Below are 24819 nucleotides of genomic sequence, written 5' to 3' on the forward strand. Positions count from 1 at the left end.
TTAATTCTAATTCCATGTTTCTAGGTGATAATTTCTTTTTAAAATTTTATATGCATTATCAGAGGTAATCTTATTCAAGACCCACCAAATATAGACACATCCTCCATGGTAAGAATGGAAGATTCAAACCGTGATTGGCCTGTGGGACTAGTGCTTTCCCTTAGACCCAACATCGCTGGGGCATAAATTGGCAAAAGGCCAAAAATCAAGGCATAACTACTTTTGGCAACCTTTTTACATGCTCAAAGACTTGTAGAAGTTCTTTGAATGGACACGTACAAACAAGACAAAATATATACCACAGAATGCAAATTCAACGACTTATCACGACCAATAGGGTCATCGATATCATACAGAAAAGAGGATACCGGGGGTCATTGCAAATTTTCTGCTAACATGTCAAAGTAAAACCAACAGCTAACAATCTCAAACTCTGGCAACTAGCATTTCAATCGGCAGGTATATAGAATTGCGCTGATAACATTCTATTTCAATCAGCATAGTTAAATAGGCATCTATTGGTATATTCTTTTTACATGTCCATTCATTTTAATCTGCAAAACTGACAATACAACTATTGAATTAAAGGATGATATGATTCTGAGAAAACCAAACACTCATCACATATTCCATCATCCAAGAAGAACCACCCTTTGGTTTTTCACTTTCATTCTCAGCCTGTAGACAAGTGATTTGGTTTTTCTCTCTGTGGATTAGGATTTTCTAAACAGCAGGAGAACTTTCACAGACCACCTTTATTTTCTTTCGTTCCCTAATGGATTACCAGATGAGAACATAGTCTTGCTATTCACAATGCCAAATCTTTTTCTCTCACTAATTTTATAGTCTAGAACCATCTACACCTGAGCAATTGGTGTTGCTTCTCTCTCATTATATGTAGCCTTTGATTTTGTTGTTCGTGATTGTCTTGATGAAGCAGATAGCAATTCAGAAGAGGAAGTCGACTTGGTCTTTTTCTGCTTGGGCTTCTTAGGAACATGAGCAGCCCCTGCAGAAGTGATGCCTTTGTAAACGTTTGATGTTGGTTGACTTCCAGTTGGTTCTTCAAAATCTGTTCAAAGGGCGGGTTCAAGTAAGGGATAATAATCATTGAGAAAAATAAGAAGTAACATAGATCCCAACAAGAAATAAATTAAAGACACTGGGTAACCCTGCAAGATCTTATTTACTCTCAAACAATTCCTACATGCAGCAAACAGTTTTGACTTTTGATGAATATAAAGAATATACAAATATGATATGTCTATTGCTCCTGATTCTCACCCTGTAACTGGAAGGAAATTCACAATTTGCAGACAATGGAAATAAAATAAATTGTAGTATAACCACATAATTTCATTTATGTTGTTGATCTTGAGAGTGGATGCAGTAAAGTACAGTGACTAAAGGTAGAGAGTGGAAAAAGACGGAACTTTCTGAAAAAGAAATCACCATGAAGATAAACAGCCTATTTTAAACACACAAATGCATTGGACCAGAAAAGAAAGAAGGATGAAAAAAGTGCACACCATTGTGTAGTTAAACTGATTTCTTAGCACATAGAAGTATAGAACTAGTACTTCCAAGTTCTGAGAATAGAGTGCCCTCTTTCATACAGAGAATTCACTGCCTTGCTTTCACTTCTTAATTGTGAGGGACCAGATACTCCAAATTTGGCACTAGACCAACCCTTGGACACATTGTTTTTGCAAGAACACATTGCATGATGACATGTACCTGGGGATCTCAATGGGATGGATACTTTCCCCTTCAAGAAAGGCATAGTATCCCAGAGTCACAGCTAATATGTTCAATAGAAGAACTGAACCCCCAAAAAGTGCACAACTAAATTCTTCTTAGCTAGACTGACAACCACCTTCAAACATCTTGCCAACCATGATTCCCAAAATATAAGGTTCCAAGAACTAACCACCATTTAAGTAATATGGCCACAAAGCTTTTAAATGGTAAGATCAGGTACTTAATGCATACGTGTCAAAAATAAGTAAGAACATAAGTAGGCTGCCGCTAATGTCTGATACTACTATATAGTATGTATTTGATATAGATGATAGGTTCCATCTTAACCACACTCCAAAAAGAACAAATCTTAAATGTCTACATTAAATTCTTAATAGAATTATTCATATAGCTTTGCAGCTTCATTCAATTAGGTTGTATTTAGTTCAATTAAGGGTTTAACTTGATCTCGTTCAGGAAACTTGCCACATGGAAAACCTAAAGACCAATAAAAACCTGTTCTTATCAATCACAGTGATATAATATTAAATACCAGATTGAATACAATCAAACCACTTTAAGAAATTCTGGTGTGGACCACTAAAAACAGCGCTAATTGTAAAGCCAAGAGCCATTAGATTCCCCTTGTTGGAGACTATTTTGCTCGTGACACAACAGCCAAACTCTTTCTATGGAGGCAAAGAATCTAGATAGCTTTTGCAAGCCTCAATTTATCTAGAAGTTAATCAAGAGACACAATAATAATCAAATACATGTTACCTTTTTTACTAGTTAACCCGTGAAGGGACATCAATTTGTATTATTCAAATTAGGGAGACTGCACGGTTTCACATGAACACAGGATCTCAATATTTAATGACACCCCATTTGGAAGCAAAAATCAAGCCATGACTCAGATGATACGTTGCTATATGAGAAGAGAAAAGCAAAGCATACCTTGGGAGGACCATGATGTAGTGACAGCCATGGGATTAGGATCACTCAGTTCTCCCAAGTTACTTAGAGACGTTGAAAAATCAGGCGCGGTCTTAAAATCATTCATCTATATTAAAAAAAAAAAACAAAAACAAAAGAAAATATCAACAAACAGAATAGACAAAATGACAAAAAAATTTGGATTTTATATAGTTGTAACATAAATGGAGAGGTAAAGTGCACAGGAACCATAACAGCTCCGTACCCAACTGGGTCCAGTTCCTGAGGGGCCATCCCATCCAATGTGAGCCACATGCTTAACATCTGTCGGGTACCCAATTTCCATCTCACGCTCCTTCACAACTGCAACAAGACCCACATCCCAACTCAGCCCCAATATTTACAAAACCCAGAAAACTGAAAAATACATTGGAAGGTGCACCATAGATTACCAAATATTTGTGTGATGAATTTGAAACTCTTGTAGATTCCTTTTAATGTGGTTGGCATGGTGGAAATCACAACCCCAATAATGCCGTATATTGGGAAGTGGAGGCTGAAAATTTTTTAGCAGGAAATGCGTTAGCCTGTCACAAAAATGGAGTTTCGTTATATACAACGCTTAATCCCAAAAATAACATAGAGTGTCGGATAAGGTTTCATTGCATGTGATTCAGGACCTCTTTTCGTTTTCCTGCGAATGAAGAATGGCATCTGAATATTGAATACAAAGAAGATGCTATTGCTCATTAATGTAAAGACTAAAAGACTTCACTTACAAATGATTTTAAGTACAACACTTCGAAGATAATTTCTAGGGAGAGAGAAAAAAAGATACAGTACCTGAAGAGGATTATGATGTAGGTGCTAATAGAAGACCAGCTATTTTTGTGTGAGACATTCTGAAACCCATGTGGAGAGAGAGTGCTGACACATGCAAAGCCTCTGTATCTGTTTTGCTTTCAGGCAGAGCTCAACATATCAAATGGAATGAGGAAAATATCAAATGGGTGTTTGAAAAGTTGTGATTTTGATTGATGGGGTATGGGATGCAGGTTGGGCTGAAACCAGGGAGGCAGGAGAAGGATGGGGAAGAGAGGATAAAGGGTTTACCTCTAAGAGAAGAAGAAGAGAAGGTGGGCATCCATGAATGAAAGTTTGAAAACTTGTGAATGAATGGAGAGAGAGAGAGAGAGAGAGAAGTGTTGGGAAAAAAAATTAGGACAAAGATTCGAGAATGGAAGACAATTTAATAATGGTTTAATGGGTTTTGTTTATTAAGGGTGGTATGTCTGTTATTGTTGATATGCTTGGTTGATGGTTGTTGAGAGTCGATACAGTGAAGCTTTGCTCCTTTTAATCTTCCTCTCACTTCTCCCTCCGATCAACGTTTGTCTGGAAATGTGAGCCCAAATACCAGCTACAAAGCCAATGACTTCTGAGTTCGCTTTATATATATATATGGAAAATAAATAAATAAATAAATAATGTAAAATTTTGAGAAAATTTAGAAAAATATGAGATTATAGAAAATTTTTAAAAATAATCAACGCTGCGATTTTTTGTCCTTCAAAATTTTATTTTAAATTTTAAAATTATTAATGACAATTTTTAATAATTGTTGTTGGCAATTTTTAGTATTTTATTTTTTATAATTTTTACCTTTTACATTTTTTAATCTCTACACATAGATTAATGGTTATTTTTGAATTTTTATATTTTTAATTTTCTAAAATTTATATATTTTAATGTATATTCTTTTAAATACTATATAAAAATAAAAATAAAAACCTCTAAGTTCTAACTGCGGTAACATGTTTTCCTTTATTATTTGATTACTTATAAAATACTTAGGGGATTATTTTAGACGATTTTTTAGTTTAATTATAAATTTGTCACTTTATTTTATTTTAAACTTTTAAAAATTGTATAAAAATAATTAATTTTATTATTTTTATACAAATATTTGAAAAAAATTGTGAAATCTGTACATCATGTGTCCTCCAACACAAATTAACAGTAACGCTCCTTCCATCAACTTTGTGTTAGAGACACACTATATGGAACATTGAGTTTACAGTAAAAACCAAGATCCAAAATGTAAACAAGTTCCCTCCTCTTACACCAATGTGCAACAAGTACAAATTATTACCTACGCAAATATAAAAAACAATAATCATAGTATTTTATTTAAATTCTATTAATTGAAGCATTCTCCCTAAACAACTGTCTTTGATTTGTATAAATTGTCAAATGCTTCAATCCTATTAAGAGATTTCCTATAAACAATAAAGCTGACAAATAACATTACACTTGAATACTTATCATTGCTCTCGTCATGTCTTGGTCTTGCTGACACTGACAGATCAAAACTCGGAAGGAATAATAACTTGTTAAATTCTTAAGATCAATTTATATAAATGTGCAGCAACATCAATTGGTTTTTTTAGGGATCAAATCATATATCAACATTGTGAAAGTCCCACTACTTGCTAATTATCATATTTATTGACATTTTTCGTCCAATTGTGATTGTTAGTGCAGTTTTCATGTAAAACCAGGCAAAAAAAATGCCTCTTAATGCGTATACGTAGCCACCTCTTTGCTTCAAATTCCTTTGCTTTGTTGGCATATCTCAGAATGGTTGGAGGCACGTTGGAGATCCAGTTTTTTATTGTTAGGAGACAGATCCTTTGTATCTTTCTTGTTACCAAAAGAAAACCTTATCGTGGATCTCAAACTATCTGGTTTCTTCCCTCAATTAGTTTATGTATTACAATTCCTAAATTTATAGTAGCAAATCAAAGAAAGGATATTTTATAACGCAATTATTCTTGCATGCAAGCAATAAAGATACAAGGTTTTCTTAACATTAATAGCTTAATTACTAATTAGAGATTGTTGATGCTAAACTAAATTAATTTTATTATATACATTGCACTTTATAGCTCAATGGGTACACTGATTTCGTAAGCTGTGGTGCCAGGATCATTTGAGGGGAGCAGGAAACTATTTATCATCGTTGACAAAAGTTTATAATTCAAATATTTTAAAAACATGAAATCTTAGGAAGAACAGTCACACATACACTAATTTAATCGACTATAATTATTTGTTGTTGATATTTATATTTGTCATAATATTTTAATATAAATTTTATCGCAATTGTTAATGATTATTAATTATTAATATTATTCCAAACCTCTGAGACCTTACATTATTGCTGTTTATGAGTAAACTCATTTTTTTTGTCAACTGTTATGAGTAAACCTAAATTGAAAATTTTGTTGTGATATATATGATATGGCCTCTTGTTGGTAGCAGAATGGAGTCCATTGTTTGGTATTTCTCTGGGCCTCTTTTGTCTTGGTACCGAACGTCATGGGCTATAGGCCCGATCCAGAAAACACAGTGAGTGACCGTTTAGGATTAATTTTTTTTCTCGTATTTCACTTCGTGTAGCATTATATTTAATTAATAATTACCTATAATTTTTGTTTTATAAATTATTTTATCGATTTTTAAAATATTAATGCTGTATAATTAGTAAAAGTATAGAAAAATGCACATGTGGTTTATGTTAAAATAAGAAAGGCAATGCCAATTGGCAAAGCCCATTTGGCGGCTTACCATGAATGGGCTTTTCAGGCCTTTATATTTCGGCGTGGTTTCTATTTGCACAGAAAAGACAAAATCGAAGTGCCATATCTATTGTAATATTTTAACTTCTTTAGTACACAATTTTTTTTTTATCAAATACGAATATGTTTTTAATATAATCTAACTTTATCATTTCTAACGTTTTTTTATTTTATTTTGGCCCTAAAAAATAAATAAAAACATAACTTTATTCATAAACTATATAACTTCGACTTGCTAAAGTTACATAACTGCATAACTGGGGATGCTCCAATCCTTTGTTAAAAAATAATTTAATTCTAATACTCTCAATATAAAAAATTTAAATTGTTAATGAGCTTTTAGCCCCCTTGATTAGAAAAAAAATCAATTGTTAATTAACTAAAAAATAAAATAAATACATCATTTAAATCAATTATTAAAAATTATAATTTTTATTGAAATAATAATTCATGATTAAATGACAATATTCTAGTTAAATTCTTATAAATAACTAAACATTATATTTTCTTTTTTAATGTGTATTTTTTTAACAAACTAACAATACAAGAATGTTATTATAATACTAAAATTAACTATAAAATTTAATAAAATAAAACATATTAATTAGAGTGTATCACTTCATTGAAAAATACACTCAAAGATCTTCATCCTAATTATAAAATATAACAATTATATAATTATATAAATGTTCATATATTATAAAATCAACTTTTTTTAGCTTTTATATCAAATAAAATCAAATAAACTTTTCTCTCCTAAACTAGCTACCTGATAAAAAAATTATTTCCTTAATCATTTAATAAATCCTTGAATCTCTTCAATTAACATTTTCATAATAAGCTATTTACAAATTATTACTGGAATACTATTTCATCAATTAAACCTATTTTTTTTAAAATAAAAAAATTAAACAGTTATATTTTATTTTCAGCAAGATAATAATTTAGATAATTTAAAATTGTATTTTTACATTTTACATAAATTTATAATTCCTTACAATTCACACGATATTTGGAAATTTTATATATGTATATGCATATATAATTTAAGAATATAAATACATAATTCTGTACTATATATAATTGTATGTTTCATGATGAATTACACAAACTAAAAACTAATTTTAATAGGCAAAATATCTATTAACCTCAATATGATATTTAGCCATTAAAATTTAGCGGAATTTCTATCTCTACTGAAGAACTTTGACTGGAGGGGAAAAAATAACATTTTGCTAAACTGATTGAAGGGTACTGCGCTTGAAAATTGCGTAGAGGGGAAGCTGTTAAGGGTGTTGTTGACATGATCCTTGCGCATTGACTCCGAGTCAATTATTTTTCTTTTCTTTATAAGAAAAAAGGGTTTTCTTTTCTTTTATACCCAACACTTTTAAGTTATATATATAGGTTTTCTTTCACGAAGGAGTTTCGCAAAAACGACGCCTTGTGGCCTAAGCATTCTCTCTCCATTGTTAACATTATCCTTGCTGATTGACTCCTTCGCAGTAACCATAACGAGTCAATTATTTTTCTATATTTATCTCTGCTTTTTGCATTGACGCCTTGTGGACTAAGCATTCTCTCTCCTTTTCGCACATTTTTATAAGAAAAAAGGGTTTTCTTTTCTTTTAATACTCAACACTTTTAAGTTATATATATAGGTTTCTTCGTAACCCCTTCACGAAGGAGTTTCGCAAAAACGACGCACTAAGCATTCTCTCTCCGTTCAGTCGATCATCATATCCCCAAACCAATGGCGCAACAACTAGACTCCACCGTCGATGTTCTAAGCGTAGACGATTTTTACTTTTCTGCTCTATTCGACGACGATCAAAACGACATGGTCCCTATTTCAGACGACAAGTACGCTGAAGAGTTGCAGTTTCAGGAGACCCTCATGGCCTCTGTCATCGCTTCCCAAATCACCACCAAAGCCTTATCATCATCACCAATCCTCTGCTTAACATCATCATCATCATCGATGCCGTCTTCATCGAAGGCCGTTGAAATAACCCTTTCTCCCAAACCAGAGCAAATAGGGTTGATGACCGAAGAAGCCGGTGAACCATGTTCGTCGCTCATCCTATGCGAGATCTGTGCCGAAGCAAAAGAGACTGATGAGATGTTTAGAAACCAGAGATGCGACCACTCTTTCTGCTCCCAGTGTGTGATCAAACATGTGGCCACCAAAATCCAAGACAAGATAACGGTTGTTTCTTGTCCCGGTTTGAACTGCAAGGGTGTGTTGGAAGTGGACGCTTGCATGGCAATGCTTCCAAAGGAACTTCTTGATAGGTGGAGCGATGCACTGTGTGAGGCTCTTTTTCTTACGGCTCACAAATTCTATTGTCCTTTCAGGGACTGTTCTGCTATGCTTCTGGTTGATGGTGAAGGGGGAAAAGATATAAGGGAATCTGAATGCCCTTTTTGCCATAGACTCTTCTGTGCGAGGTGTTATGTTCCTTGGCATGCTGGGGTTGGGTGTGAGGAGTTTGAGACACTGAATGAGGATGAGAGAGGGAGGGAAGATTTGCTTGTTAGAGAGTTTATTAATAAGAAGAAATGGAGTAGGTGTCCCCAATGCAAGTTCTTTGTCGAAAAGACTGAAGGCTGTTTGCACATCACCTGCAGGTCAAGTTAATTCTTTTTATCAGTTGTGATTGTGAAAGTTGTTGGCTTTCTTTTTTATGATGAACTTGAGAAATATTAGTGAATAAGACTTTTGTGTTTGCAGGTGCCAATTTGAGTTTTGCTATGCGTGTGGGGAACAATGGACTTCTACTCATGGGGGATGCCAGGGAGAATAGATTTTGAAGATATCGTGGTAATTGGTGTGGAATGGATAATCGCTGTTATTTCAATTGCCATCAGATAGATTTTTCGTTATTGTTTGTGTGGAATCTAGAAGTGTCACTTTTTTGCAGCTAAGGAAAACGTAATGTTAGCATGTCTAATTTGAAGTTGGTGCTTATAATTTGGTGGAAGATGTTGCAAAATCCTTTGAAATTGCATTTTAATATCCTGATAAGGTCCTGCTTGGCAGTTGTCCTGAAATGTCAGTCTTATAATGAATCATACATGTCATTATCTTCGTCGCTCAATATAACATGTTAATCACCAACTTCAATGTTCTACCCCATTGTTGTACACCATGTAACCTTCTAAATTGTAACAAGCTTGCTTAATAAACTAAAATGTGCACGCGCTTATTTTGAGGGACAATCAGCTATCGATATTTTCGGCTTCAAAGTATGAAAAACAGCGATAGGTGGTTGTTGTGTTGGAGTAATTTGTTGGCATAGACAAGCCACAACTTAAATTAATTTACTTCTTCCATTGCAGTTGGAATACTCTCAGTAGTTTCATTCCGGCTGTTAATTAGATCTGATATTGAGTATGCATGTTTTGAGGAATTCAAGGATCAGCGGTATAAAAAACAAATAAAAATTGATCTTCTTCAGAGATGTTTGGTAGGGTAAATTTTTCTTAGGGAATGTTTGGGAGAGGGTTTTTGGAGGGAAAGAGAGGGGAAGGCTTATTTTTATATTTTAAATAAATATATTTAAAATTAATAATTTTTAAAAATAAAAGATATAAATTAATATAATAACAAAAACTTAATATATTAATAATATATTTGCCATCTTAAATAATATATAATTTTTTAAATATAAAATTAAAAAATAAGCCCTCTTCTCTAAAAATGCTCTTCCAAACATATCCTTGGTTGTCAGATATTTGCCATTTGTATTCAGGTGATTTCTTTACTTTATTTAGAAGTTTAGAAAAAAAATGGCGAATTGGAAAGTGCGCAAGAAAGAACAGAGGGAGAGGAGGGTCTCCCTTCCTCGCAAAGAAGCGACTATTGTGTTCTTAATTTGGCAAAGACCTGCTTCCTTGACTAACAACAATCGGTGGTAGCACAAATGGTCTTGTTGCTATGGAGAGTGCGCCAAAATAAATTTTTGTAGATCAACGGATCCTAGTGCGTGGTGTTGTTGATGTTTTTTACAAATTACTGTTTCAGTCTCATATTTCAGGTTACATTGACTACTGTATTTTGTTTTAAAATACGTATTTACTATCACCTTAAAAAGTTTAAAATATTAATTTCTTTTGGAACACTTTTATTTATTAGTAATTTATTTAAACACTTAAATAGATTTGCAATTGCATTATAACTCTTTTAGTGAAGTTTTTGTTTTTTTTAAAAAATCATTTGGTTATAAATTTAATACGTAATACTTTTTTTAAAAATTGAATATTATTTTAAAAAGCAGGTAGTAAATTAAAAATTATTTCATTCGAAAATTATTTGTTTAGTTTTAATTATAAAAGCATTATCTTATTTTACTTTGTTTTTTGTTTTTTATTTTTTAAATTTTATATAAAAATAAATAAAATAATAAAAAGTTGTGGTTTTTATTTCTCATAATAAAATTTGAAAAAAAATAAAACAAAGTAACATTTTCATATTTAATAGTAAAAAATTAAACAACGAAACAAAAATCTCGAATCAAGCTATTTCTTAATTTTTCAGACTTGATGTGACTTGAGCCTTATATATCGACTACGACAGCATAAACATTCAAGCATCAAGTGATTTAGGTCCCAAAATAGCTACACTAACAGAGGCACACCTAAATCAATTTGTCCCCGAATCCCAAATTCGTAATTCCCAAGTTAGTAACGACGCAAACATATTGAAACTCAGATACCGTTACTTGAAACTTCGAAACCAGTCTTCTCCAGGCTTCAAGAAAAACCTGACATTGAATGAGCTCTCCTACTGTGGATAACCTATTTTCTGTGTTGGTGACTTCACTCTCGCTGACTTCAGCACCATGTCCTCTGATCTTGTTCTTATACTCTAGTTATTATGTTGAAGTCTCACTAATGTCCTTAGGAATAATTCAGAATAATCGTACATGATTCTTTTTATTCCTACAAATCTTCTTAATGAAAATATTAAATATGTTTTATGTTTTCAGATAATAGATACATGCAATTTTTTAAGAAAACGCTCAAAAACACCTATTTATGAGACAAGCCCAAAGCCAAAAAAATTCCATTGCTGTAGAGCAATACACCTTGCACAAACTCCAGGTTCACAAAAACTTGGATTAGGTTTGTATCAGATAACAAGAAGCTTCGAAACAAAATATATTTTCAAATCCAAGGATAGAGTATGCAGCCACCGAAGTAAGCAAATCAGAGCTATTGGATTAAGATTGGACAGCTAAGCTCCCAATTGCAGTAAATCAAATTTAAAACCAACACTCAAAATCTGATCCATTCGATCTTCATCCAACCGATCTAATTTGATTAGCTGATCTGAAGTCAATATATAATATCTACCGCTACGGCTTTTAATTCTTTACTGGGAGATCAAACATGAGTTCGTATATCCGAGTATACCTAAGCACCGAAATGATGCTACCCACTCTTTTTTTTCTCTCAGCCAAGTCAGATGCATGGATGGCTCACAGCTATTGAAATTGAACAAAAGACGTATCGTATCAATCTACCTTGTTATTGAAGGTTTGCTTGGTTGAAAGTGGGAAGGTGAAAATCTTGGAATGAGAATCGGTTTACACTTTATAGTATCTTGGTATAACGAAAATATGAAAACAGAGGGCAAAAAGAAAAAACTATTAACTATTTTACTCTGATTGAAAATAATTCCAACCTGTTTGTTATTTTTCACCTTCAGATTTTCTACCTACTTAAGCAGACAGACACGAAGTGTGAAAAAGGAAAAATTAGACTATTAAACCCATTGGCCAAAGTCTGAGCACAAAACATTTAAGTTTAAAAACCAGTGTAGCAGAGGAGTGATGATAAAATTCCATTTAACACCAAAAACCACCGGCCTTTCAAGAAACTTCACAAAATAATGCTATGCAATGAACAGAATAAATAGTAATGAAATTTTCAGACTAAAGAAAGGCAAAAATTGCTGCTTGTTCACTATTCAATACAATGTGTTATCACAAAAGATGCTAGCATTACCATGGAAATTATCACCATTCACTATGTTAAGTCATAAAAGTGGACAGAAACTTTGACTATTGGACCAAAAATCTTGCGAAGGTTTTTGGGACATGACCATATTTAACTAGAGATTTTTAGGAGTATCTTAATCTAACAAAAAACCATTAATTCATGATAAACCAAAGGGGACTTTGATTTGATAATAATAGAAGGATTTATCAAATAACTATTTTAATCAATTATAAGCCATGATGATAATGACAGACAAATGTTGTATGCCAAGGTATGACCATACCATTACTTAAACTTTTGGTTCTGTTAAATCTATATTAAGGAGAATAGGATTAGGATCCTCAAAAGTGCAAGTTGTAAATACTGGAATGAAATGGGAAGTGGATCAATTTTTTGTAAAGCTAAGCATCGTGGTAGGAATATATGGATTTATGAAAACCGACTCCCTTGATTTTCCCATACGAGGATATACCCTGCTCTGCAGACCAGCCAAATCCTAGAGACCAATGCCTATATCTGTGACACATGCTCAGCAGCACAAGCCCACACACTCAATTCGAAGATCAAACTTGGGAATGATCTCATACTAATATAACATTCAATTTAGTAGCATAATTTTTTAAAGATGCAATGCAGCATCATGCAATCGCCACTGATCACAACAACTCCAAACCAAATGCACTCCCAAGATTATAAAATCTTTCTAATGCTCAAATTCCAGCCAAAGTTCTACGATAAGTAAGATATTGTTGCTAAGCTTTAAAATTTAAAAATGAAAAGCAGACCCAAAACTATCAACCTGGAAGAGTAAATAAAGGAAATTGTAATGTAAGTTGCCACCAAACCTCAATTCCAGCTAGAGGGCCAAAACCCGTGAATCCCATAACCCGTCTTCCAATTATCCAAGTAAACAACCTGCTTCACAGCCAAAAAGGAAACCAAGAGCGCGAAGATCATAACAACCCTCTGCACACTCAAATTCCTAACCTTGACGAGTCCGTGAGTCATAAAAGCCAGAAGCAAACCCACGACAGTGTACAAGAACCCCACAGCAAAACCCTCAGCACCAAGCTGCATCCCTGATCCCTGGTAGAAAAACACGAGTTTGGAAGGGTCGTTGCGGTCAACGAGAAACATTGGCATCTTCCTAATGATGTTGTGCATGGCACCGGAAACACTGAAGAAGTAGACGAAAACGGACCCGGCGAGCCAGATTTTCGGGTCATGGAGCATGGTCTGACCCGCGAATACCTTCTTCAAGAAAAAAGGGATCCAAATGGCTATAACAACAGCTAAAAGGATCATTTGGTTCTTGGAGAAAACCGGTGGTCGATGGATGGGGCCCACGGAGAGTTTGGTCTTGGCTTCCACGAACTCGGCCATGGACTCAGCGAGTCGGGAGAAATCGCCCTGGTCCATTGGCTCGGAGTCCTTAAAGCCCATATTTGGGCCCACGAAGCGGATGTGAGGGAGGGCGTTGACGCCGAATTGGGAGAAAGTGAATTGGGATTCCTTGAATTCGATGTCGCAGAAGAAGAGTTTGGAGTGAGAGGGGTTATTGAGGTTGTTGGCTATGAAGGAGGAAGCGACGATGGAGAATTCGTTGCGGAGGTCGGTGAGGCGGAGCTCGGGTTTGTCGTGGAGCTGAGCGGCGTCGAAGAAGAGGAGGATGGAGTAGGGTCTTGGGGTCTGAACGGAGGTGAGGAAGCGAGAGAGGGATTGGTCGTTGAGGCGTATTATACCCGATTTGGATCGAGATTGCAGGGAGAGCAATTCGCTTACTCTTTCGTCGTTCGATTCGACAGAGGACATCGCAGATGTGAAGGCGAGGATGAGTATCAACAATGGAATCTTCCCCAAGGGTGCCATTGTTGAATGCTTGGGATGCGAGAAAGAAAAACAAGGGTTTTCAAGTCTCTGATTTTGGCGAGAGACAGAAGTAGTGTGAGGAATTGAGAGAAGACTTTGACGAATACACTCCGTTCCGGGGATTTCCGTTTCCCACGTCAATTTAGACAATTTTATACAATTAATTAATTCACGGTTTTTTAAAATTAATAACATCCAGTCAAAAATAATAATGTTTTGGATATATTATTTTTATTTTATAAGTTTGAATTAAAATTTATCATACATGTATATTTTATTTGTATTATGTTTTCTTAAACACCCATTCAAAAATAATTAGAAAATACTTTTGTCTATTGTTTTATTAATTTAATTCAAATGTTCTTTTATAAAAGATTGATAAGGGTAGTAGATCACTCTTAAAGTGTATTTTTATATTAAAGATATCCAAAACTGTGTTCTTATATTTATTTATTTATTTTTAATATATATCTATTTTAATTTAAATCTGAATTATTTATATAATGAAGTAATTGTTTTAAAATATTAATTTTCTTATACTTATAATACATTAAACTTTATTCTTTAGTCTCTTTTAACTTCCATTTTCTTCACTCATTTATAATAGATTAAAATATACTATTTCGAAAGTATCACGTACAGTTACTCACTTTTTAAATTTTGAATTAATTGTGCTATATAATTTTTTCAAATTTCACCTAAGTTAGTTTTGCAGACATTCTTATACTATTAGATATTTTAAAATTTGTTTAACTTATAATTTTGAAAATTAAAATACACCTGCGCAATATACAAGATACTTTGTTATTTTACCACTGATTTCCTTGCTTTTAGTATTTTCTTACTTTACTTTTATTTTTAATAAAAAAATGCACAACTTATGAAAGAACCATAAAAATTGCCTAAAATCTACTTTAACAGCGTTAGAGATCCTTGGACCAGTCCTTTGGAAATTAGTTGAAAAATCAATTTCAATGTTTTTTATAATGTAAAATACATGCTTTAATAAAATGTATAGTTTAAATTAATTTATGTATATATTTTTAAGTATATTTAGGAAGTTAAAATCTCAGTTCTCAATTTTAAACTAAACTAATAATCTAATATGTATTTAGTTGAGCACTTATGAAATTAATTTGAATCATATAATTAGTTTTAATTAAAACGAGTTTAAATTAAAGCGTTCAATGTTTATTTTTTAAAAAGTAAATTATAATAAAATTTAGCGTATTATAGTTAGCTCAAACTTAAATTTAGAAGTAAAATTAATTTAAACATAGAATTGACATACATGTTAACATAAATTTAAATTACTTTTTACTGTTTAGACCTGATTTTGAGAACTTTCGATGCTTATCCAAGTTCACTTTTAATCAATGTTTTTTTTTTTTAACACAGACACGATCATTGAATGAGATATCCTGGCTTATTACCCACACACACAAAAGGCATTGTTTGATTCTAAAATTTTTTATTATTATTATTATTTCACGCATAAATTAAAAATAATAATAAAATTTTTAAAAATAATATCATGTAAAAATTGTTTACACAACTTTTTTTAACTTTACTTTCTTACAATCTATAGATTGATTGAGTGACGATTGGGAACTAGCGCATTTCTAACAAGGATAATTCTACTTTTGTAAAAAGATCGAAGATAACAAACCGACCTTAGCTCAGTTGGTAGAGCGGAGGACTGTAGTGGGATCACCGCCAGATATCCTTAGGTCGCTGGTTCGAATCCGGCAGGTCGGAGTTTTCTCTTATTTATCCTCAAAAAATTATTTTGCTTTTTGTTTTCTCATTAGAATAAAATTAAAATACAAGTCTTATAAAGTATATTTGTACTATATATAGCTTGAACCTCAATTACCATAAATTGTTCTAAATTATAGTTTTATTTTTTGCTTGTCATTTGTATATATAGCTTGATTTCGCGTTCAAGTCACTGGCGTTATTCTCTTGTACTTGAATTTAATTTATAGCCTTCTGCAAACAAAGATGTGACAACAGGTATATATTGTCTCTTCATCACTCACATTTTCTTTATTTATTCCAAAATTCAAATTATAGGCAGGAGGCAAAAACTAAAAAGAAATTCCATCTATTTAAGCATCAACAATTTCCTCAGTGCCAGCAGAAGCCAAAACAAGTTCTGGTTCTTCCCTTCCAACTCCACACGTTCCATCAATTGCGTTGTTCCTCCCCAATGCCTTCAATGCCAAATGAGCTGCCTTCTGCCCTGATATCATCATCGCCCCAAATGTTGGACCCTACAAAAATCACCAACAAAATCATCAATATCTATGACAAGATACTGTTCAACATGTCTGCGATTAATAAATAATAACAACTAAGGTATTTGTATAGTTAAGAAGAAAATTAAAAATAGTGTACCATTCTTGGGGCACCGTCAATTTCTGCAACTTCCATGCCAGTAACGATCATGCCAGGAACAATTTCCCTAGTCAGGCGAACAATAGCATCCTCGGCTGTATTCATATCGAGGGCCTTCATTCCAGGGACACTATCAATCATACCAATAGTCTTCAACCTCTTAACCCCAGTGGCACCAAAAGGTCCATCATGTCCACAAGAGCTCACAACAACCTTAGCCTCCATAACGTTGGGGTCCATGCAAGATTGCGTGTCATGGTTCATAGAAACCAAAGCCCAATTGGTCACAACCCCAACAACTCTCCCTCCCTTCACGATCAAATCCTCCGCAGCCACGGCGTTGAAGAGCTTCACGTTAGGCCTTGCCAAAAGCCTGCTCATGATGGTAGAGGTGAACAACGCCGCGTGCTTTATGACAACGTAGTCCTCTTGTTCGTCGTAGGAGACACCGAGCTCGTCCAGGAAGAGGTGTGCGGGTTTGCGAACCACCATGGCGGAGAAGAGTTGGCCGCCGAGCCACGCGCCGCCGCCGGGGCTGACGGATTGTTCGATGATTGCGACGTGGATGGAGGGGTTCTTGCTGAGCTCGTAGGCGCAGGAGAGACCGGCGGAGCCAGCGCCGACGATGACAACGTCGGTGTCAGCGTAGGTTATCATGTCGGTCATGTAACGACGTGTCATTTCGCGAGAGACGATGGATTCTTTGATGGGTTGGAACTTGAAGGATTGGAAGTCGTAAGGGGGTGGGTTTAGGGACATGGAGATTGTGGGTTGTGAAGTGGATTTGGTGGCTGTGATGCGGGAAATGACAGGCCTTCCGTGGAATGACGTGGGCTTGGGTTCGAAGAATGAGGATTTGGGGTTTGAAGATAGAGATGAGGTGAGGGTTGTGGTGGCCATGGTTGCCATTAGAGTGGTTCACTACGTGATGGGTTTTTGGATATTTGGATTGTGTTGTCTGTTTGTTATGGAAGAGAAAGGTTATAGTAGTTAAGAATGTAGTAGTGGAATGGTTTTATAATCAGAAGAGGGAGTGATGGGGTTCGCGATGAGGGAAATATCTGATTGAAAAATCTAGAAAATGCTTGCTTTCTGAGTGATGGAGATAGAATTTGAACGGTTCAGGAAGGCTTCTACTTCGGATATTTTCATCTGAATTGACTCGTATGTTTTCCAAATCAATATTCATGGTTTATAATGACGAAGCTGTTTCATCAGTTTGCTGTTGGTTGATCAAAAGCAATCTTTTTAACATTCAGACAAAACTTCGTACAGTAAGTTATTTGGATATTTATGATTATGATATTAACTTTTAATTTAAATTAGGTTTGATGAAATTTTATTCTGAGTTTCCAAACTTCATAAACATAGCTCCGTATACATCTATGAAATCAATGTTGATTCATCATTAACATGCTTTTTATAAATTACTAAATTAAGTATACTATTTACCGCAAAGGAAAGTATTTTTATCTTGCACATCTAATTTTAAAAAGGTTGATTTTCCATTTCTTGTATTTTTGCTTTGTGAAGAATTCAAGCAAAGCTTGAGAAAGTTCGTAATTTTTTTTTTTTTTAAATTTCAAGTATTACAAATTTGAAGTCGCACTTTAACTGCTTTTTAATTTAAATTACTTGGATATTTATGTTTATGATAGTATTTTTAATTAAAATTAAAATTTTACTTTAATAATATATTTAATTCTTTATTAGATCAAAATAAAATTTAAGTTTAATTAAAAAGTAACACTTCAAAACCATATTTAAATAGCAGTGGCGACTGGATATTTGTTCATGTAAAATGGATTTTATAAAAAAGAAGAGAGAGTGATGGGATCGGCACGAGTGAAATATCTTATTGAATAATCTGGAAAGTTGTGTTTTTTGAGTGAAGATAGCATGTGAACGGCTCAGCAAAGTTTCCATTTCGGATATTTTCATGTGAATTTACTCATGTTTTCCAAATCACGTTCGTCCTTTATAAAGGCGAAGCAATTTTCAGTTTTCCTTTGCTTGAAAAGTAAATTACCAAACACTCAGGCAAAAAAAAGTAGCAGCAAGTTACTTGAAATTTTATATTTATGATAGAATTTTTAATTAAAATATAAATTATCTTTTACCAAATTTTTAATTCTTTATTATATCAAAATAAATTTTTAATTTAAATTCCAAAGTAATACTTAAAATACTATATTCAAATTTTATCTGTAATTATATGGTAAGTTAAATAATTATGAAGTAAAATAATTTGTCCAAATAATTATACAAATATATTAAAATATTGAATATTAAATTGTTAATCATTATTTATTCTTTTTCATCTAATTATTTTATTTTGTAATAATTTTACTGGAACATAAAAAGTTTTGAACTCTTTAAATAGTATAATAATATTTTATCACCAAACTAAACAAATATGGTAAACTCTAGGTTCCCCGGTGACAGGTTATGGATTTCCCTGATGCATACGGCTTTGTCATTGTCCACAAACGTGGCTCAAGTACATCTCGTTCATACAAAAAATAGTACATCTCGTTAATGATTCTCGCAACTTTTTAAGACTCGAAGTTAACAAGTACATTTGCTTACACTGCGTCAGAAAAAAGTATTGACATAAGTTACAGAAATAAATTTATTTTCTATAAATTTGGTTTAATAAAAATTGAACAATAAGTATAAAGAGAAATTAGTAAATTACACTATTATAACTTATCTTCATATCATTTAATAATTTCGCATTAGATAAATTTATTGCAAAATCAATTGTTAAATTGAAATTTCTATCTTGTAAATCAAAAGTATGTTAGGTCGATAAGAAATTTATTTAATACTTTATCTAAATACCATAAATCGTATAAATCAATTATATTTAAAAAAATTTAATATATAGTTAAATGATAGAAAAAAAGTTTGATGCATGTTGTTGTTGGGCTCCTTTGCAGTGACTCGGAAATGATAAATTCCTGAACTTTTAACCTAAAAAAAAAAGTGAGTCTATTATGTTACCGATGAATTCATTTTTCACTGCAAAACGTAATTCTGCACCATAACGATAAACAAATTATTTATAACGGGTGAGTAGCACAAAATTATTTGCAGTATACGATAAGTTTAATTGATTCAAAATGACAGTAATATTATTGTTTATTCATTTTGAAAAGAGACTTTTTCTTTAAAAAAAATGGTAGTCTAAAAAGAACGGAAGTAATTTGTCTTCCACTTTCAAGAATCAAATATTAAGAGCATGTTTATATTACATTTTATTTTAAAAAAATATTTTTAAAAAGGAAACAAATATATCCTAAACTTTTTAAAAGAATTGTTAAATTTATTTACAAAAAATTGAGGTCGAGCCACGTGTATTTATTTAATAGAAGAAGTAAACATAGCATAAATCCAAAATTAGAAAAGATGACAGCTGTGGGATTTGAACCGACGCCCTTTCGGACCAGAGCCTAAATCTGGCGCCTTAGACCACTCGGCCAAACTGTCTGGGTGTTGCAGACTTATTTGCTTATATTTATCTGACTTGCTTCTTTTCGGTGCTTTGTCCTTGTTGCTAAGAATACTGTTCGTTAAAAAAATATATACATAATATATATACATATATGTATTCTTTCAAATTTTCAAAAAGTATTCCATCTTTTAAAAGTAAATCAAATAATTTAATAAATGAAGATATTATTTTTTTTTATGTATTTTGTGTCTTAAATAATATTTTAAAAATTAAACTAATTGTTGAATCGGTAAATGAACTAATTTCATTAGTTTAGGCATAGTTAAATCTTGATCTAATTATAAGCAATAAAATACAGCTACGCGTGCACACACATGTAATATTGTATAATATATAAAATTATAAATTAATATAAAAAATAAATAAACAAATTAAATTTGATATAAAATTGTTGTATTATAAATTAAAAATCACGACATTAATTTATGGCAAAGGCGTCATAGATTAGTGCTACTGAGTATTGTATCTCGTTGAAGAAAAAAGACAAACACTATTATGAAGTTTGGAAATAATTGTTTATTAATTACTACTTACAAAATTCTTTATATTGAAGTGATTGAACTATAATACATAATAATCTCTTTTTTTTTTTTCAAATGAATAAAAACAATGTTGTAATTTAAATATCGTTTTAAAAATATATAATTTTATATTTAAAATTAAGCTTATAAACTCTAATCCAACCACGTAATTATCAATTGAATCAAAATATATAAATCAAATCAAAATGCGAATGCATCTTTTTTATACATATATTAGAATTATTGACTTCTTTTTTTTTATCGTTACAAGTATGTGTATATATATTTATTTAAATTAATATTTAAGACTACCATATATTTATCATATTAATTAATCATTACGTGATATGTGATCAAGTTATAATTATAAAAAAAAATGTTATTGAAAAAAACCATGCATTACGTGATGATTGATCAATACCGTAAACATGCAGTAGCATCTGATCAGGCGATAATTTTTCGGGACATGGGTTTAGATTGAAGTATATATTCAAAGTTAAACATTGATAATTCACATATATATGCGGTTTGGACTACTTATAAAACGCACGAACCGCTTAGCAGCATTTGAAACGGCGGTGAATCATGGTTTATTGGTTTGAAACCAAACAAAACCGAAAATTTGGACTATAAATGTGTGTATTATTTTGGAGTGAAGCTTAATCTAACACCCAACCAAACATATTTTAATTGTTTGCTCAGCTAAAAAATCCCAACCTTCCTAGTATTCTGTGTATTTGATTTTTCCTTAATACAAATACTCGAGTATGTAAAATGGAAAAGTAGTAATCAATCATTTTTAACAAACGTACGTTAAAGTGTCTCAGTTAAGCAAACGCAATTAATATGTCTAATGGATTAATTATAATTATGTGCAGCATAGAACGAATATACATAGATGGTAGTCGGTGCCTAGTCACTGAATGGAATGACCAAATTAGAATGATCACGTTCTTACATGTAATGTCTGGACCCACCTCCATTTTCATTCTTATGCAGCTAGTCTGTACAACCATTGCAATTTGCAAATGCAGCCTGGCCATGGTCCCACTCCCACATCTGTTTTCTACATTACTATTGCTTCATTATAATGGTATTGCATTATTGTATTTCTTCATTTACCGATATACCCTTGTCTTAACCGATTAATCATTTATAAATAATAAGAGTCACACTTATAAAAGTATTAATAATTTTTTTTATTAAAGATACATACGAAATTACAAAAAAAAAGTACATTATTAATTTTAATTCTTTGAGAACACCTGTAAACATTTGTAAAAAGAAAATAGTTCTTTTGCTTTCAAACTCTTTACAATATGTTCTCTCTCTCTGTTTGTTTTTAACCATTTCAATGATGTGAAGTATACTTGAAGAATACGACCACCGCTGAAAATTATATACGGTATCACTGTCTGCAAGATAAATACAGTGGTGTGGATACTTTATTCATGAATGGGCACATTTGTACATTTGACATGTAATAAACAAATAAATGTAGTATCAATCTAAACAAAACAGAACAATAGCATATGACGTTACAACTGGATGTGCAAAAATCATATTCAAAGTTATGATCATTTAATGAACTGCCCCATCTCGGTTTCTGAGATCCAGCTGAGAAACCCTCCATCCTCCTCCCACCCAGAATGGATGCAAGGGACTCTTCTTCAGTATCTATGATTCTTCTTCTCCTTGCAGCTATTGTGGTTGCTTATTTTCATTCCTCAGAAGCAGCTGTATCCAAAGGATCTTTTGAGGATAATTTCAGTATAATGTGGTCTGAGGATCACTTTACTACTTCTGAAGATGGACAGATCTGGTATCTCTCCCTAGACGAAGACACAGGTACCAAATGCATGACATTGAAATAGACATTTTGTTAAGCATGCATTCTGTAATCTGTATTATGATTTGATTTGAAGAACTTGAATTGTTAGCATCAAATTTGAGACTTGAGGCCGTTTCTGAAGCATTCACTGTTTGATAGGATGTGGGTTTCAAACAAAACAACGCTACAGATTTGGGTGGTTCAGTATGAAGCTGAAGTTAGTAGGAGGAGACTCTGCTGGGGTTGTGACAACTTATTATGTGAGTGTGCAAAGCATTGAGATGTGACCACATACTCTCTTTTTGTTGGCTAAAATTTATTAACAACCACGAATAAAAAAATAATAAATTTTATGTAATTTTTGTATTCTTCAATAATTTTTATCTTATACTAATAAACGTGTTGATCCCAGCATTTCTCTTGAAATATAGTAAATTGTGCTTCTTTGAAGAGTTCCTCTCTATGTTTCTATCTTCAAATTGGAGGGAAGTTGAGAAATGTGGTGAATTGTGGCAGATGTGCTCGGAGAATGGTGCAGGGCCGGAAAGAGATGAGCTTGACTTCGAGTTTTTGGGAAACAGAACAGGGGAGCCTTATTTGATTCAGACTAACGTGTACAAGAATGGGACTGGAGGGCGTGAGATGAGGCACATGCTGTGGTTTGACCCCACTGAGGACTATCACACTTATTCCATCCTCTGGAACAACCACCAGATAGTGTAAGTTTCATATTTATCCTCGCAGATACTACTCTAACGTGTATTCTTATTACCCAAACCTCAGAGTAAAAAGAGTGTAGATGTTATTCAAAACGTTGGTTTAGGAGCTGAGATGGTAATACCACCCTTTATGCTGTTGTCGGTTTAAACTTCAAAGCTTCTCTCTCAATTGTCAAAAGTAGCATAAAGTACCCGTACTAGCGTGGGCCTAGTGTTATCATTATTGCCAGTTTGTCATGCATGTTTGGTATATCAGCATGAGTAAAACCTTCAATGCAAGAGGGTTTTTTTTTTTTAAAGAATCCTAATTTTCAAAGGTAAAAATGAATAGTATTTAAAACGGGATGTTAAACTTTATTTCTAAACCACTTTTTGCTATTGGTATACGGTTAATACCCAGTGTTGTTAACCTTCATATTTTATATAAATTTAATGAAAACCAAATTTGAATACCAGTTTCAATTTTGTGAAGGTTAAAACTAACACATTCGTCTAGCCTAGGTACTTTTTTCTAAGTTGGGTGAATAAAATTTTGTTGACTGGATGATGCAATTAATTGTAAACAGGTTTTTTGTGGATAGAGTACCCGTAAGGGTGTTCAAGAACAATGGGAACCCAAATAATTTCTTCCCCAATGAGAAACCCATGTACTTGTTTTCCAGCATATGGAATGCAGATGACTGGGCCACAAGGGGTGGACTTGAGAAGACAAACTGGAAATTAGCTCCATTTGTGTCATCCTACAAGGATTTCAGTGTGGATGGTTGCCAATGGGAAGACCCTTATCCTGCTTGTGTCTCAACAACAACCAAAAATTGGTGGGATCAATATAAAGCTTGGCACCTCTCAGACGATCAGAAAATGGATTATGCTTGGGTTCAGAGGAACCTTGTGATCTATGATTATTGTGAGGATTCTGAACGTTATCCAACTGCGCCAGAGGAGTGTTCATTGAGTCCATGGGATTAATGTATCAAGGGAAAAAAATCCTTATTCTTTTATAGCTCTTTTTCTGCCTCATAATTTTTTAGTTAACCATAAGATAATGTGCAATTTGTAAGCTATTAAAGTTTGGGAATTATGTAGGTTTAAAATCTGCACAATCAATTTGATTCATTACATTCCAAATCTCAATCGTTTTTTATTTTGGTTTTCCCCTCGGCTTCCTTCCTCCTAAATACTTTACAATTTACAATAACTATAAAAGCATGATTAGAGAAATGCATAAACTAATATTATAACCTGTCAAAATCTGTATCCAAATTCATGTCGAATCAACAAATGTTATCCACGAATGAGTTTTCTAATACACTTTCAACCTGTTTTCACTTTTAGGAATGATTCAAGGCTTCTTAACAATTAAAGTTGTTCCCTAATTATTATTATTACAGGAAGGTAGTAATGAAATAAGGAGTAAAAACAATGATAGATAGTTACGTGGTTCAAAATTCAAATAGAGAACCTCATTTCCTTTAGTTTATTGGAACAATACCTCACTTGTTCGATTCGAAACTTAAATGCTCATTGTCACATTACTAGGAAGACTTTTATTTGTCTTACCTTTAAGCATTTTTTAAATTAGATTAACAGCGCGCGAAAAGCTTGGAATAATAATATAAACACGTATAGTTTTATTCGT

At 32.8% G+C, this 24819-nt stretch overlaps 5 protein-coding genes and 2 non-coding genes across 7 annotated transcripts; 3 read left to right on the forward strand and 4 right to left on the reverse strand.

Moving 5' to 3' along the window:
- Positions 1–705: 705 nt before the first annotated feature.
- On the reverse strand, positions 706–4072 carry LOC113872897 (CRIB domain-containing protein RIC10). Its single transcript, XM_027510775.1, has 5 exons — positions 3520–4072; positions 3129–3263; positions 2942–3039; positions 2698–2803; positions 706–1072 (listed from the first exon to the last, which is right to left on the reverse strand). Exons 2-5 carry the CDS (start codon positions 3184–3186, stop codon positions 858–860), a joined length of 477 nt encoding a protein of 158 aa, XP_027366576.1. The 5' UTR covers positions 3187–3263; positions 3520–4072; the 3' UTR covers positions 706–857.
- Positions 4073–8070: 3998 nt separating this feature from the next.
- Positions 8071–9303, forward strand: LOC113873226 (probable E3 ubiquitin-protein ligase RNF217). The gene is made up of 2 exons (XM_027511267.1): positions 8071–8948; positions 9052–9303. The coding sequence occupies exons 1-2, from the start codon at positions 8071–8073 to the stop codon at positions 9122–9124; spliced, it is 951 nt and encodes a 316-aa protein (XP_027367068.1). The 3' UTR covers positions 9125–9303.
- A 1469-nt stretch (positions 9304–10772) lies between these two features.
- LOC113872830 (probable dolichyl-diphosphooligosaccharide--protein glycosyltransferase subunit 3B) lies at positions 10773–14313 on the reverse strand. Its single transcript, XM_027510667.1, has one exon. It carries the CDS (start codon positions 14190–14192, stop codon positions 13170–13172), a length of 1023 nt encoding a protein of 340 aa, XP_027366468.1. The 5' UTR covers positions 14193–14313; the 3' UTR covers positions 10773–13169.
- A 1205-nt stretch (positions 14314–15518) lies between these two features.
- LOC113872364 (thiamine thiazole synthase 2, chloroplastic-like) lies at positions 15519–17584 on the reverse strand. The gene is made up of 2 exons (XM_027509868.1): positions 16593–17584; positions 15519–16468 (listed from the first exon to the last, which is right to left on the reverse strand). The coding sequence occupies exons 1-2, from the start codon at positions 17499–17501 to the stop codon at positions 16304–16306; spliced, it is 1074 nt and encodes a 357-aa protein (XP_027365669.1). The 5' UTR covers positions 17502–17584; the 3' UTR covers positions 15519–16303.
- Positions 15861–15950, forward strand: TRNAY-GUA. The gene is given in 2 exon segments: positions 15861–15897; positions 15915–15950. It is a non-coding gene; the product is annotated as a tRNA-Tyr (tRNA).
- A 2420-nt stretch (positions 17585–20004) lies between the features above and the next one.
- TRNAL-UAG lies at positions 20005–20084 on the reverse strand. Its single transcript has one exon. It is a non-coding gene; the product is annotated as a tRNA-Leu (tRNA).
- Positions 20085–22279: 2195 nt separating this feature from the next.
- On the forward strand, positions 22280–24149 carry LOC113871140 (probable xyloglucan endotransglucosylase/hydrolase protein 8). The gene is made up of 4 exons (XM_027507962.1): positions 22280–22478; positions 22621–22721; positions 22978–23180; positions 23747–24149. The coding sequence occupies exons 1-4, from the start codon at positions 22280–22282 to the stop codon at positions 24147–24149; spliced, it is 906 nt and encodes a 301-aa protein (XP_027363763.1).
- The last annotated feature ends 670 nt before the right edge of the window (positions 24150–24819 follow it).

Source organism: Abrus precatorius, unplaced genomic scaffold, assembly GCF_003935025.1.
Source record: "Abrus precatorius isolate BTA unplaced genomic scaffold, Abrus_2018 Scaffold7, whole genome shotgun sequence".
Lineage (NCBI taxonomy): Eukaryota > Viridiplantae > Streptophyta > Magnoliopsida > Fabales > Fabaceae > Abrus > Abrus precatorius.

Bases quoted from the DNA above. Each gene is read 5' to 3' on its own strand.
- LOC113873226 (XM_027511267.1), top strand. From the start codon at position 8,071: ATGGCGCAACAACTAGACTCCACCGTCGATGTTCTAAGCGTAGACGAT. The intron at 8,949-9,051 runs GTCAAGTTAATT...TTGTGTTTGCAG, and splicing joins TGTTTGCACATCACCTGCAG to GTGCCAATTTGAGTTTTGCT.
- LOC113872364 (XM_027509868.1), bottom strand. From the start codon at position 17,501: ATGGCAACCATGGCCACCACAACCCTCACCTCATCTCTATCTTCAAAC. The intron at 16,469-16,592 runs GTACACTATTTT...TGATTTTTGTAG, and splicing joins TTGACGGTGCCCCAAGAATG to GGTCCAACATTTGGGGCGAT.
- LOC113872830 (XM_027510667.1), bottom strand. From the start codon at position 14,192: ATGGCACCCTTGGGGAAGATTCCATTGTTGATACTCATCCTCGCCTTC.
- LOC113871140 (XM_027507962.1), top strand. From the start codon at position 22,280: ATGGATGCAAGGGACTCTTCTTCAGTATCTATGATTCTTCTTCTCCTT. The intron at 22,479-22,620 runs GTACCAAATGCA...ACTGTTTGATAG, and splicing joins CTCCCTAGACGAAGACACAG to GATGTGGGTTTCAAACAAAA. The intron at 22,722-22,977 runs GTGAGTGTGCAA...GAATTGTGGCAG, and splicing joins GGGTTGTGACAACTTATTAT to ATGTGCTCGGAGAATGGTGC.
- LOC113872897 (XM_027510775.1), bottom strand. From the start codon at position 3,186: ATGCCAACCACATTAAAAGGAATCTACAAGAGTTTCAAATTCATCACA. The intron at 2,804-2,941 runs GTACGGAGCTGT...TTTTTAATATAG, and splicing joins CAGGAACTGGACCCAGTTGG to ATGAATGATTTTAAGACCGC. The intron at 1,073-2,697 runs GTATGCTTTGCT...CCCTTTGAACAG, and splicing joins TACATCATGGTCCTCCCAAG to ATTTTGAAGAACCAACTGGA.